The sequence below is a fragment of the Salarias fasciatus genome, chromosome 5, assembly GCF_902148845.1.
Source record: "Salarias fasciatus chromosome 5, fSalaFa1.1, whole genome shotgun sequence".
NCBI classification, from domain to species: domain Eukaryota; kingdom Metazoa; phylum Chordata; class Actinopteri; order Blenniiformes; family Blenniidae; genus Salarias; species Salarias fasciatus.
Window position 1 is genome coordinate 10,294,961 of NC_043749.1, and position 13,996 is coordinate 10,308,956.

The 13,996-nt window shown below is 43.7% G+C and overlaps 1 protein-coding gene across 6 annotated transcripts in view; it reads left to right on the plus strand.

Annotated features, from left to right (window-relative positions):
* The first annotated feature begins 699 nt into the window (after positions 1-699).
* cpne5b (copine Vb) overlaps positions 700-13,996 on the plus strand; it is a 133,087-nt gene continuing 119,790 nt past the window's right edge. For 2 of the 6 annotated variants that reach the window (XM_030091269.1, XM_030091270.1), the window contains exons 1-2: positions 700-839; positions 1,007-1,306. In XM_030091269.1, coding sequence (XP_029947129.1) covers positions 811-839; positions 1,007-1,306 — 329 coding nt within the window. In that variant the 5' untranslated portion in view covers positions 700-810. Of the gene's footprint in view, positions 840-1,006; positions 1,307-13,996 lie in introns of those variants that run through there. The other 4 variants (XM_030091271.1, XM_030091273.1, XM_030091272.1 and 1 more) reach the window with 4 other exon arrangements.

Below are 13,996 nucleotides of genomic sequence, written 5' to 3' on the forward strand. Positions count from 1 at the left end.
ATTTGCCTCTTTCCATCCTGCTTCCATCCTGAGACAATCCTCAGACTATTCGTCCCTTAATTGCACAAAGAAGAGGTCATCTTTATTCTTTCATTTCAGAAGTTTTGTTGCTTTCTGTTCCATCTTTGTTGCATTAAGCAGGATAAAAGAGCACTCCTCCACTGAGATCAGTTTGGAATTCTAAGCAGAAAGACTGAGAAGAGATCAGTTCAGTGAGCACTGCTGAGGCTCCACAACATGTTGGTATGTTTACACTTCAGCAGAACATCTTATAAACTTGGTGCACTTGTCTCAGGGACAAGTGTCACAATGGCCTGAAGTGCAGTTAATATAGCTGTTCCCTTTACTTCATCATGGCAATAGTGGTAATAAAAGCATATACCCGACAAGCTTTATCAAATCTGCAGATCCTCAGGGATTCTTTAATCCACTTGGACGCATTGTTAGGATGGAAAGTGAGAAATATGTGTGATATTGGCAAAATTTTCGATAAATCCAGTAAGATTGTTAATAATAATAATAATAATAATAATAATAATAATAATACATTGTCTTTGTTTTTTCTTGACGCTTCAATCAGTCCTCAGTGTGTATTGAAACAGCAGGACACACACTTGAAGAGCAGCGCGCAGGATGTTGCAGGGTGACAGCAGCAGCACAGGGCTGTGCGCAGGGTTGTCAGCGCTGGAGAGTAAATCCGTGTGGGAGGAGGATGGGTGGGTTTAAGTGTATCTAGTCTGTTCTCTTCACAAGCTCTGTAGTGAGCAGTGACTGAAGACAAAAGCAGAGAGAAGTCCACCTCTCCATGTGATGTGCAGCAGGTTGGTGAGGGCGCAGCAGTAAACTGAGATAACCCCCCCCTCCTCATTTTTTTTTCTTTTTTGCAGCATGTAAATTAAATATTCTCGCTACATGGAGAGTTAACCAAGTGCGTCTTTGCTTTTTTTTTTTTTTGTCTTTTTTTCCTTTTTTTTCTTTTTTTTTTCGCGGGTGTTCACTCACTCAGTGCTCCATCCCCCTCCATCCTCTCCAGCTTCAACATTTGTGAAGTGGCAGCCTCCCCCGGTCGGACCGGAGGCCGGCTGGTCTCTGATCTGGTCTCAGGAGTCCCCGCAAACACGACGCGCTCCGTCGGGTCCAGGCTGTGCGCCTCCCGGATCACGCCCGAGCCGCCCCGGTCCCCCGCGATGGAGATGATGGAGGGAGACGTTATGGACAAGCTGGAGGACATGTCGTCGGTGTACGACTTCGACCCGATCACCGGCAACATCCCCGCCACCAAGGTAGAGATCACCGTCTCCTGCAGGTGAGTCGATGCGTCCGCGGAGCGCGGAGCGCGCGCAGCGCAGCGCAGCGCCGACTGTCCGCCAAGTTCACTGTTCAGGCTGCTGCTGGAAAAGTTATGAATGTGCCCCACCCTTTCGCTCGGATTTAGTCGTAAATGCACGTTTTTTTTTGCATGAATGGCGACAACTTATCCAGTATCCCGGTCAAAATGCGCATTCGGCTGCAGATGGGAAGGCGGGCACGTGCCAGGTGGTTCCGTTCAGAAGTGGCAGGAAAGTTGCTTCATCTTCAGCAGGACCAGCGTTTTCTCCGAGCTGTTCTTGGTGATTCTAGTGGATCGGCTTCAACTTTAGTCTTTTTTAGACTTTTGCACGCCTCCGAGAAACACATTATGAAAGACAGGCTGCTGGATCTCATAAAGAAAAACGAGGGCGGGAACTTTTATGGAGGAAAAACTATTCGAATTTAATTGTGACATGCGGTGCTGATGAGACACTTTCACCGCTGTACTGTTTCGATACCCCGGTGTGCTTCACACCCCACTGAACGCCTCATCCGCTCCTCTCCTTGAACTACTGCATGTGAAGGATTCAGAGGTTTCCATCATGTTTGCATGTGTGTGGCTCAAATTCCAACAACACAATAAAACAGCACCCCTGGCCTTGAGCTCACTCCCCTTTTTTTGATGGTTTCACTACAAACAGTGTTTCCTCTGCAGAGAGCGTCTCAAGAAAGAAAATTCCACCTTCACCAAATGACTCCCTGAGAGTAGACAGTCACTCCTCTTCCCATTAGGAGATGCTTTAAAGTCAAGGCTTTCAATGCCTTTCACCTCTTAGACTGTGCTGGCATGCGTTCTCTCTCTCTCTCTCTCTCTCTCTCTCTCTCTCTCACACACACACACACACACACACACACACACACACACACACACACACACACACACACATTTCTGCTCTTTGATGCAGGGTTTTAGGTTGGTGAGCCATCGAAGCAGAGTGAGTTTGAGCTATAACAAGCTGTGCGTGCATTATTGATGGGCTTTCTGACGTTCACAGAAGCTCTCTGCTACATCTTCCAGCTCAGAGTGGAAAAAAAAACACACACACAGATCTTTGCACGAAAGTTACTGAATGAATAACAGTGTTGTCCAATAGAGAGCCAGTTCATATGGAGAGAGGGTGGTTGCGTGTGTAGCGACCAAAGCCCTGTGTGTTTCTAGATTATGTGGTTTTTCGCCTCTAAACATGAGGCGACAGCATTACTGATGCGCAATTAAGCACCATTCAGGTAAATGATGAGTCCCATTCTGACAGCCCCCTGCATTTATGCAAATGATTTCTCTGATAATGTGGACGTGTGCAGTCTCTGCTGAAATGTGTTGGAGGAGGGAGAGAGAGAGAGAAAAAAAAAGACAAAGTGCTGGTGCAGATTCCTCCTTCCAGAAAGAAGAGGAGTTTGGGGAAAAGAAATCATTAGCCAAGAGGGGAGGGCTGATGTTTTTTTTTTTTCCTTTCTTCTCCCGCTTCATTGCCGCCTTGTTTGTGTGCGAGAAAAAGAAAGGCAGAAATGCTGCAGTTTTATGTGTTTCAAAACAGCATTTGATGACTAAAGTGTGTGTGTATATACACATGTTGTAGGTAATCAGTGGCAGTGAGGTACTCTGCTGCTAAAGCAGAGGAAATCAGCAGCTGAATTTGGGTGTCACATTCAAGCACTTCTGTTAACAGCTCACAGTCGCACAAATCCTCCAAATCCTTTGTGCAGATGTTGCGTGAGTCAGATTCCTATTCAAGATAAGAGCTTCCCTTTCGGATCTTCTTTGCAATTCTCTTTTTGTCGTCATGCACTTGCGCTCTTTACAACCCAACCATGATGATAGCTGTTCCCTGGGGGCTAATACCCCTTATTACAATCCACACCCCCTGCCTTTGACAACATATAATTATCAGGACCCGTGACAAACAGAGTTGGGTGGGTGGGCCAGGAGGGGTGGGGGCGATCGGAGCTGCTTGTCCTTCATTTTTGGAGAGGAGAAGACTGAAAGATCCAGTGCCAGGAAGTGGCCAAAAGTGTTTCACCAACAGTGGATTCATATGTAGAATCTCCACATGAGCGATTTGCCTTCCTTTCAGCTGCGAATTGCAAGAAGTGTTTTTTTGTCTTTTAAATTCTTTTGAAGATTTTTCTAACCTGCAACAAAGTGCTTTGGCTGCCTGACAACAACATGCAATATACCATTCCTGGGTTACGTCTGTCGCCTGCTCATATTTCTCACAATGCTCAATGTGTTATTTCCAGCGCATTTGTTTTGTGGAGAAAACAGGGCCTTCAGGATGTGTCAGACACAGAAAACCAGTGTGGACAGCTTGACATTCAAGAAGAAAGCTATTTGAGCAAAATCCCGACCCGTGGTTTCTCTTAACACGGTGTTTACATTTCCAGGGGACTTGTCAGTCAGGGCTTTCCGATAACAAATAATTTGAAATTGGCATTTGGGCAGGATGGCCGAGGAGAACCTCCCAGAAATACAGAGCCCAGCAGTCGTCCTCGCTGTTTATCTCCTCTGTTGCCATTTACATGCAAGTCACCGTCTCCTGTTTATGCTCGACCATCTAACTGTTCAGCCCGTTCAGTGATATAAAAAGGTGCTTATCAGTGTTATACGGTCCATAACCCTTTATCAGTCGGCTGGAGAGAGACTGTGTGACCTGTTAATGGAAGGAGATCTAAATGATGAGTGTCACACTGTAATGAGCTCGCCGATCTGCAGCTTGTGTGACTTATCAACCAGTTATATGAGTTTAAAAACCATTATTTAACTTCAGTGCAACCAGAGACACATGTATGCATGTGTCATTTTAACTGATTCGACCTTTCCTTTTTATTATGAGTTGATAAAACTTTAGGAACATTAAAAAATGTATTTCACTCAGAGGTTAGAGGACGCAGTGAGAATTCTCTCAGTGCTGCTGGAGCAGTTAAACTATAATAAACATGTCTGGGTGTTTGGTATTCATTTTTTAGAAAATAAAAGACACATTTGGGTTCGTGACTCAGATGATGAAACAGTGAAAGATGAGAAGTGTTAACTGTGACAAGGCTCCACCATGCAATCCAGATCAACAGTTGTGGGTCTATTTTTTCTGACTGTGGGAAGACAATTAATCACGAGAGGAGTTATTAATAGCAGGCCATGATCTGGGTTTGAGAATCACACAGTTCTGTGTGGACTTGTTTGAAGCCAGTGTTGTGGAACGAGGACGATAGTTTCCACTTTGCAGATGACATCCTACAGAAGCAGTGGAAACCTATAAAAGGAGGAGGAAGGTTGCTCTCGTCATCTTAGAGCGCTTCCTACTCCTTTTGTGTGGGTTTTTTTTTGTCACACTCTTCTTTGTCTCATTATTGTAACTCCACACTGACTCAGGAGACTGAGATCAGGACCCTGCTGAGAACACATCCGCTGAGCTTTTTATCGCCATTGTTCCAGGTTTGGGGTTATTGTCAGTCCACAGAGGGAAGTGTGATCGTGGATGTTGCATCACAGATAAGAGCCTAAATGCACAAAGTGTCTGAAACATTTTCACAGCGAGAAAGTGATGCTGTTGTCCGGAGTGAGGCGTGACTGTCAACGAGCGCTAGTCCAAAGCTCACAGAGCAGAGACCCAATTAAACCATTAATGGATTGCCCTTTTCTTGAGAGTGACACCTAATCTAAGGTCTGTGATAAGGTGAAGATAGATCTTGTTGCTGTTGGATGGTACTTTAATTGGTAGCTTGTGGTTGACACGAGTCTCTTCTTGTACTTTGAGAGGATGTGGGATCTCACAGCTTGCTACCTGCGTGCGGCCAGCGCATGTGCTGCTGTGATTAAATCCCGTTAAATGCCTGGATGGTCCGCATTTGCAAAGAGATTCGTGTTAATGAGCGGCCCAAGTTTTTAGAATGTGCTCGCTTCCTTTATGGATGTGGGACAAATATGAAAGCTTCTAACACTGTGTGGAAATGCCCGAGGGAGATCCAGCACCACTGCTTATCATCACTCAGATTTTTCTTGCACTTTCACATCACATCTCCCTCGGTTTGAACACCCTCGGTGCGAATACACACACTGTAACCAAAAGCTTCGCTGAAGCTTATTAGCCATATGTAGAATGCGATGTATAATACATGAGCTCAAGCTTTTCAAATTACAACGTAATTATTTTGCAGATGACTCTACACCGCCAGCAGAAGTGAGATAAACCCCATTCTGTTCTCCTCTCCGTGTCTCAAACGCATCGCATACGCAGTCATTTCCCGGCTCGACTGGGCACACTGCCTGGTGTCACACAGCCTAACCGACTTCAGCTTGTTAGGGAAAATTAGGTGTGGAGTGAGAGAGAGTGAGAGAGAGGTAGGGAGGGAAAAATGTGGATGGTGCGGAAGCAAAGCAGATAAACAAAGGCAGACCGAGATGGGAAACATATCTAGACGGGTATGTTCATCAGCGCACGCTGACAGCAAAGCAAGGGAAGGAACGTCAGTAAGACAGTGAGGGAGGTGTCACATTTCTGCTCCCAGCAGGTGATTTTCTTCATATCACTAATGGCACAAGAGCTGCAGCTGAAAGGTCGTCATAAATGTGATGCAACAGTTCACCGAAATCTGGGCAAAAGCAAGAAATAAGAGGCAGGATGAATAATGACCCTTACGAATAATTTCTAATAAAATGAAGGTATCGCAAACAGCACCTGAGGGGGCAGTAAATTTTAGGTTGTGGGCTTAACACTGATGTATCGTCAACATATCAAGTTGGTATGATGCAACTGTAAGCAAGCTGTTGCACATTTGCATATTGAGAAGTTGTATGCAGCGTTATCGTCTATCAGTCTGTTTATTTTGGCTCTGTCTGCTTTAAATGGCTCTCTGGTGTTTTCCAACATTCACCTGCTTGATACTGAGCTGTTTTCAGCACCAACAGCCAAATAGCAGTTTATCTCGATGAGTGATGACCCTTTTCATGCTGTCAGAGATTTTCACAGCCGCCCAATAACACTGTTATCACTAAAGTATCAATTACAGCTACTTTCGGAACCAAGCAGCAACAAAAATGACAGGGAAATTATTATAGCGAACACAAGCTGCTCAGAATAACACACAGAAGCATGCGTTGCTGAAGGTAATTCAGTGCCTGTATCCAATTAAACAGCGGACCATTTTAATTCTTGATTTTACTGTGAATGTCACAATAATTTAATAATATCAATTAAAAGCCCTGAACTGTAAAAATCAAGGTGAATACAAGTGACTGCATTTTTCCTGCCTCTGCTGTTTCAGTAAAAAGCTTTATGGCAGAGCTGGAATGAAAAGAAATACAATCAATGTAAATGTTTTTCATTTTTGGTACTTTTGCAGTTTTTTTTTTCATCTATTTAATTTGAATTATGCTTGATAGACATCATGTAATCTATTTTTTAAATGAGCGTCCAGCATCTAACAATTTAAATTCATTATCAGACATTGCATTTTCAATTCAATTCTATTCAGCTTTATTTATGAAGTGCCAATTACAACATGATCGTTTCTAGACACTTTTACAGAGAAACCCAACAGATCCACGTGAGCAAGCATGAGTGACTATGGAAAGGAAAAACTCCCTTTTAACAGGAAGAAACCTTTGCAGAACCAGACTCAGAGCTGGCGGCTTTTTGCTGTTCCGGTTGGGGTGAGGGGACAGAAGGAGAAGGAGATAGGACGGACAGTTTCTTGTATCTACATACAATTCATATATAAACACAGGGTACATAGGTTACAAGAGGAACAATCATCAATGACATGAAGTAATACAATGAAATTACAGTAGTACAGTGAAATTACATTGAAACGAGAGAAGGAGCAGAACTGGGAGCCGGTTCCACATGGTAGGAGCCCGGGGTTAAGTAAACGCACAGGTGAAAGAAGGAGGTCCTGCAGACCTGTTTAATGTGGGAGTTAAAGGATAAGTCTTGGTCAAAGATCACTCCCAGGTTTCTCACAGTGTTACTGGGAGTTAGGGTCAGTACTTGATTAGATAATTTTTCTCTCAGGTGTTTTGGGCCAAATAAAATAAATTCTGTTTTATCTGAATTTAGGAGGAGAAAATTATGACTCATCCAGGTTTTTATGTCATTAAGACAAACTTCTAATTTGACAAGTCGATCGGTGTCATCTGGTTTCAGGGATAGGTAGATCTGTGTATCATCTGCATAACAGTGGAAGTTAATGGAGTGTTTCCTGATGATGTTCCCTACAGGAAGCATGTATAATGTGAAGAGTATAGGTCCTAAAACAGAACCCTGTGGGACTCCATATTTAACTTTGATCGGACTGAAGAGTCATCATTAACATTAACAAAGTGGAACCTGTCTGTTAATCATTGCATTTTGAGATTTAGCTTTAGAGTCATAACAGAGATATTTACTTCTACATTTGTTTGCAAAGCAACAGCGTCATTTCAATAAGCTTTAAACATACTTTAAGCTTCAAACCAGTAAATCAAAAAGGCCCCCTGCTGTTAAAAAGTAGATTAAATGTGGATTTACAAAACAAATACATTGACTGTTTTTTCCAGGACTATTTTGGCATTTCTTCAACAACAATACCTTCATTTATAATTGAGCAATATCAACGATGTTGTGCTTGATTTCAACATGTCCTGAAATTTCTTTTTTTTTTTTTTCCCCTTGTCCTGTTCGGCAGCTGGGGCGTGCAATATTGTATGATTGTAGCCTTTTACTATCCGAACAGATTTTAATATTAGCAGCAGGACGAGACTGAGTCTCCTCCTGCTGCTGCCTTTATTTAAAGCTGGCATCCGGCATGGCTGCCGGACAGGACCGGGACGGAAATGCTCAGAGAGCAGGGACAGAAAGAGACGGACGCCCGGGGCGGGCAGGGCCGAGAGCCCAAGGCCCAAGAGCCCAGGAGCCAACCCCCCACCCAGGCGGAGGGCCATGACCCACCCGGGAGAACCAGCCCACACGGGCGGCTACCCACCCCAGGCCAGTACACCCCCCAGTGCTCCGGCCACGCACCCCGAGATCCAGGGCATCACCCCCCCCACCCCCACCCCACGACCCCCACCCGGAACCCACCCCCCCCGTCCACCGCCCGGCCCACCCCTCCCACCCCCTGTCCTCTCCCGCCTCACTCCCCCCCGCCCCAACCCAAGACTCATACTGACACACACACATGCACACACGCACACACACACAACCACTCATCCCTAAACCAAACGCACACACACACACTCACATTCCAACACACTCACACACTCTCACGCACACGCTAACAAGCACGCACACGCACACGCGCGCACACACACACACACACACACACACACACACACACACACACACACACACACACACACACACACACACACACACACACACAGAGTCCATCCTGAAATTTCTTTTTAACAATATCTGTCATACATTTCATGCACCTGGGATGAACAAAAGTCACATTTCAACAGAAACAAGCAAATGAACTGAGGCGCTGGCAGACCAGAGCCTCTTTGTTCTCTGTGATGAATTTACTACTTTTGAGTCTTTTGACTTTGAAGAGGGGAAATGTGATTTAAATTCTTTGGTTTTCTGTCAGAAATTGCTGTCAGACCATGAGGTAGAGCAATAAAAAAATATTTCAAGTACAGCATAAATTTAAAGTAATATGGTGTCTATTCAGCTCCTTCTTTTTCCCTTTTATAGTGTTTTCCACAGCAAATCATTGTAACTTCAGTCTATACTGGGCCTGTAAGCTGGATGTCCTTCATGAAACAACTAGTATTTAAAGCTGGGTTTAAATTGAAGCCAAATACTGACGCTAATGTGCTTTAGGTTATTTAAAAGGCCTTCCTTTTAGGGGTTTAAAACCTATTTACATTGACTGCATTGCTTTCCCAAGCTGAGGACAATCTCCTGCAACTCAGCTCAAGATATCAAAGTGAACTAATCACACAGCAGATTCTTACCTTTGGTCCCTAAACTCATTCCACTATTGCCTTTCAGGTGAAGGATTAGGAATCAACTGGTTTGTAGAGGAAAACTCTGAAACTAATAAAAGAAGCAAAAAGGAGGAAAGAAATACCAAGATATAAAGATGAGAAGCCAGCAGCTAAAAGCAATCTTTAATGGTGTGCAGATTCCAGATACAAAATGCCCCAAAACAAAACCAAAATATGAAGAATTCCACAAAGGAGAGCCAAAAGTTCAGGGTGGAACAAGAGAAGCAAGAATATAGGAGAAGATCACAGACCATGTGAATCAGGACTGATGAACTGTGAAACACAGACAGAGGTCCACAGACGAACTGACGAGCCGCACGTACGCACGCACGTACACACGCACGTGGAGCGAGGAGAAAATGAGGCACAGCAGACAACCATCAAGATTAATCAGGAGAAGTAAGGCAGCATAGAGTAGGACACAAGGACGGAGCAATAAAAAACACGAGAGACGAGGGGAGAGACGGTGCATAGAAATGAGATCTGAAATAGAACCTGAAGTAAAGCAACAGCAGAGCCTGGACAACATGAAAAGTTCAGAAATTAGACAAATTACATGCAATAGTCACTTTTCTAAATTAAAACAAGATTGAAATGCCATCGGATGAATGCTTGTTCAATGGAAACATTCACAAATCAATCAGGAAATATTCACTTCCTGAAGCTTTGTGCAGCCACAGGAAGCAGAGCTCTGCCTCTCTTTATAACCGTGGGCTGTTCACGCTGCCAAATGGTTCAGTAAAGCCACAGGAACCACCTGACCATAGTTTATACATTTAATTATTGCAGGGAACCCGGGGAACATTGCAACAAATCTGGTGACGGGAGCTCAAAACCTTTCCAAGGAAAGTAGAGCGGCGGTTGTTCTGCCACAGAAATGTTGTTTTGCCTTTTTCATTTGTGTCCGCAACACTGCATCGAGCCAAAGGAAAAAAAACAAAAAAAAACAAACATATTGTATTTTACATGCTGGTAAAGCGTGAGGCACTGTTTTTATCAGCTGACAGAACCAATCAATTATTTCCTTTTACATATTTACCAACACCGTGAATGGGTGCAGCGAAAGTGTTTCCTCTAGTTCAATACACTTTTTTGTGCCCTTTTGAAATCCCCCTTTCCCCTCGCCCTCCTGTCCGCTGATGGACAGAGTGTGACTAATGCTTTCACCGGGTCAATAAAATGGACAGTGGGCACGTTGACGAGATAAAACGTGCACATGCAAAAGACTTATTTTAATAAAAAAGCATTGTCAATTAACTCAGTTTAAAAAAAAAAAGTGTTTTGTTTTTATTCTCTCACCGCAGTGATATTATAACGATGCTGATTTTGATCTTTCTCTCGTCACCCGACACTCAATAATCCCCTCCAGCCCTGACAGCAGCACTGTTCAGTTGTCAGCGTCTTCACAGAGCGATGCCTATAATCAGCTCTGGCAGCTCCGCTGCTGAGAATTAACTGTCTCGTCGCTGGAGCCGTCATATTTCCTCATCCTTGCATGCTTGCATCGGGCCTGCGTCCCGCTGCTCGCACGCCTCGGCGAAAGAATCTCCTCAAACGCGAGCGAGGCCCGGAGCGCGGACGACAGCCGCTGAACATGAGCGATGATAAGTCCGGAGGAAGGAGGGTAACACTCTGTGCCAGTGTTAATGATGGTTCACTGTCATGCTGGCTTTAGTGGCTGAGAGGCTGAAACGAGGCTTTGATCTGTGCTCTCCGGCAGACGGGGCTCGCCGCTCCGCTGCCAGCAGCGGCGAAAAGTCGCGGACGAGACAAAGTCAAATTTATCGGCGAAGGACTGAAGAAATTAGCAGCCGCTGAAATCTAAACATGGTCACTCGTGGTCAGAAGACCGTGACCCAGAAATATGTTGGAAGGCTTGACATGAATCTCGCATTTCGTGGAGTAAATAGGGTTGTGACCTCGACTAGGAGCTTAGAGGCATGAAATGCAACTCTTCCTGCCCTCTGACTGTCTGAACTGGCAGCCAATTAGTTTTTTTTTTCTGCTAAGACTAAAAATCTTGGGTGAGAAAACTTCCAAAAATCCTCCATAGTCTCTAAAACCAGAGTTATGGGCTCAACTGACTCTCTGACAGACAACCCTTTCATCTGTTTTCCATTGATCATTAGTTTATATGGCTGCAACGTGAATATGAATAACCAGTCAAACTTTCTCTGATGAAGGTAAATCTGTAAGATAGGAAGGCACCAGGCCATAAAGCCAGTGCAATACCTGTAAAATTGGTGTAAAATCAGTGTTTAGCGTCTCAACAATACCTGGAACCTTCTGCGAACTGCTTGATGAAAGTCAGACTGATATTTTTCATGTAATGTTTTGACTGCAGCCTGTTTCTAACCCGGGTGATTCAATAGCAGATTCAGCTCTTTTGTGAGGAGAGAGAACAACAATGTTAAAAATGATTTCAAAAACAGTATTTTATCAAAAACCTCCAAATGATAGGAAGGATATTTTCAAAAAGCTTGAGGGAACCAGCAGTGTTTTTGACCACAGCACAGTAACAAAAGAAAACCACTAATTTAATCTAGTTTTATAAGACAAACACATTCAAACCAGACATTTGGATATTTAGATATGTACTGACTCTACCGGGAAAATGAGACTTTAGTCCTCCCTCAAGTGGAAAGAAGAGCGTGTGTATTTGTTTAATCTGCAGGCAGGAAATCAGGAGTCATGTGAATAATCTCTCTAATTGGAGAGGGCTTTATTAACATCTGACCAGGGTGTACAGCTTGCGTGTCTCAGATCCCTTATTACCATTTAAGAAAAGTAACTCTGGACTGAGGGATTTATTTTGGTATCTCCTGAGGCTCATTATTCAATGGCATAATTGGTTTTGTTTGTTGCAGGAGTTATTGACACGGCTAACAAAGGAAGGAGCATAAATCTCCGCAGGTACACAAACATGATCGCACTCGCAACAAGCCGACGTGTTCGTGAGGAAAAAAAATCTTTTCCTTGAGAAGATAAGGGCGTTCACATTGTTCGAGCGGTTCAAGAGCTATCACAACAAGATGCCTGGACTGTAAGATGATGCATACACTTACCGTTAACTTCAGAAAGCCAGAAGATGAGCAATAACTGCTGAAAATAAGATATATACACACGTCATTAATCCCACTGATTCACTGATTTGCAATGGTCTCTTTGTAATCCACTGAAGTACTGAGCTGATGACTGACGTGTCGAAGTGTCTGGAGAGTTTCAGAAGGTGTCTCAGAGACGCACCTGCCAAGGATTTCATTTACTCCAAAGCTAAAGATAAAACCTCAAAAATGGAACTCACCGAAACTCAAAGCAAAGTCTGATAAACAAGTCAGCGGCGTGAACAGTCCTCCACCTGTGTGAATTGCAGCCATTGTGCTGTGCTGGAAGCATCTGTCCCCGACATATGTGATGGAGTAATGGGAACTTAATAGCTCTCAGTCAGAGCTATTGAAGAGGCTGAGTCACGGCTGTGGACAGCTGCCATCACCTGGCAATTAGGAAATTGGAGATTTTTCATCCTTACCTGTACCGAATCATGACAGGTAATGCATTTTAATTGACTGATTTGATTTGAATGGCATGCTGATGGTCACCGCTGCAGGTGACTGGATGCTTGCAGCTTTTGTTGCTTATAGGTGGAAATGCTTAGAACTTTTTTTCTTTTTTTTTTTTTTGGGGGGGGGGGTGCACTGCAGGCTAGGACACTCAATGGGATAACTGATATGACTGATTCCAACATAATCCGATGACTTGCTGCAGCACATCATGACTCACATCGTCCACATTTAGTAACAGTGTTGTTTTAGGCTTCCTGACTGAATTAGGGTAATTTCAATGTGTGGTGCTCAAAGCTGGAGATAATACACAGTGTACTTCTGTTTAAGAGCTCAGCTCAGATGTAGTAGTGTCAGTGGTGCTTCTCTCTGGGATTTGATGCAAAAATACAGTCATTAATTTATGTCCCTGAGAATATTTGTCCGAAAAATCCACAGATGATTTATCCATGTTGCCTTTATACCTTTGAATGTCTGAAGACAGTGAGCATCAACCTGAAAATTAAAGCATATTGTTCAATTCAGGTGTTATTTTTGTTCTGTTTGAACTGAATAAGATTCAATTTGAGCTCTTTCATAGGTCTGAGCTGTTTTCACCAAATCCGTACTTTGTTAGGTTTTTTACTTTTCATTGTTTTTGCTATTTTAGTTATATTAACTATTTCCATCCATTTTGAAAGGATAAGAATGAAAATCTTGATTGTTCCTTTTGCGATCAATCTTCAAAATGACTTGTAGAGCTGTAGAGCAAAAGAAAACCCACTTGTGGACGTTTGAAAGTTGATTTCTTGGCTATCCACATCAAAATGTTATCGTTTCTTTGTGAGACCGAGAAATAATGAAAAACGTCTACTGTCATCCTCGGTGAATCCAGTTTTATCAGCCGTCAGCCCGTCAGGCTCTGGTGGTGAATGAGGCATGATTGAGTTAGTCGTCAGAGCAGAAGAGGAATTGTTTGCCGGTCCTCCGCCTGCAGAACTATTCCAGCTCCGTGTCGGTGCAGGACGGGATGATGGGCAACGCGGTCATGTGTGGTTCTGGAAATCTGGAGTGAAATGTGTGAAGAGAGTGTGGTTGAGATGACTGGTTCTGATTGTGGAGCTACCAATAGCCCCAG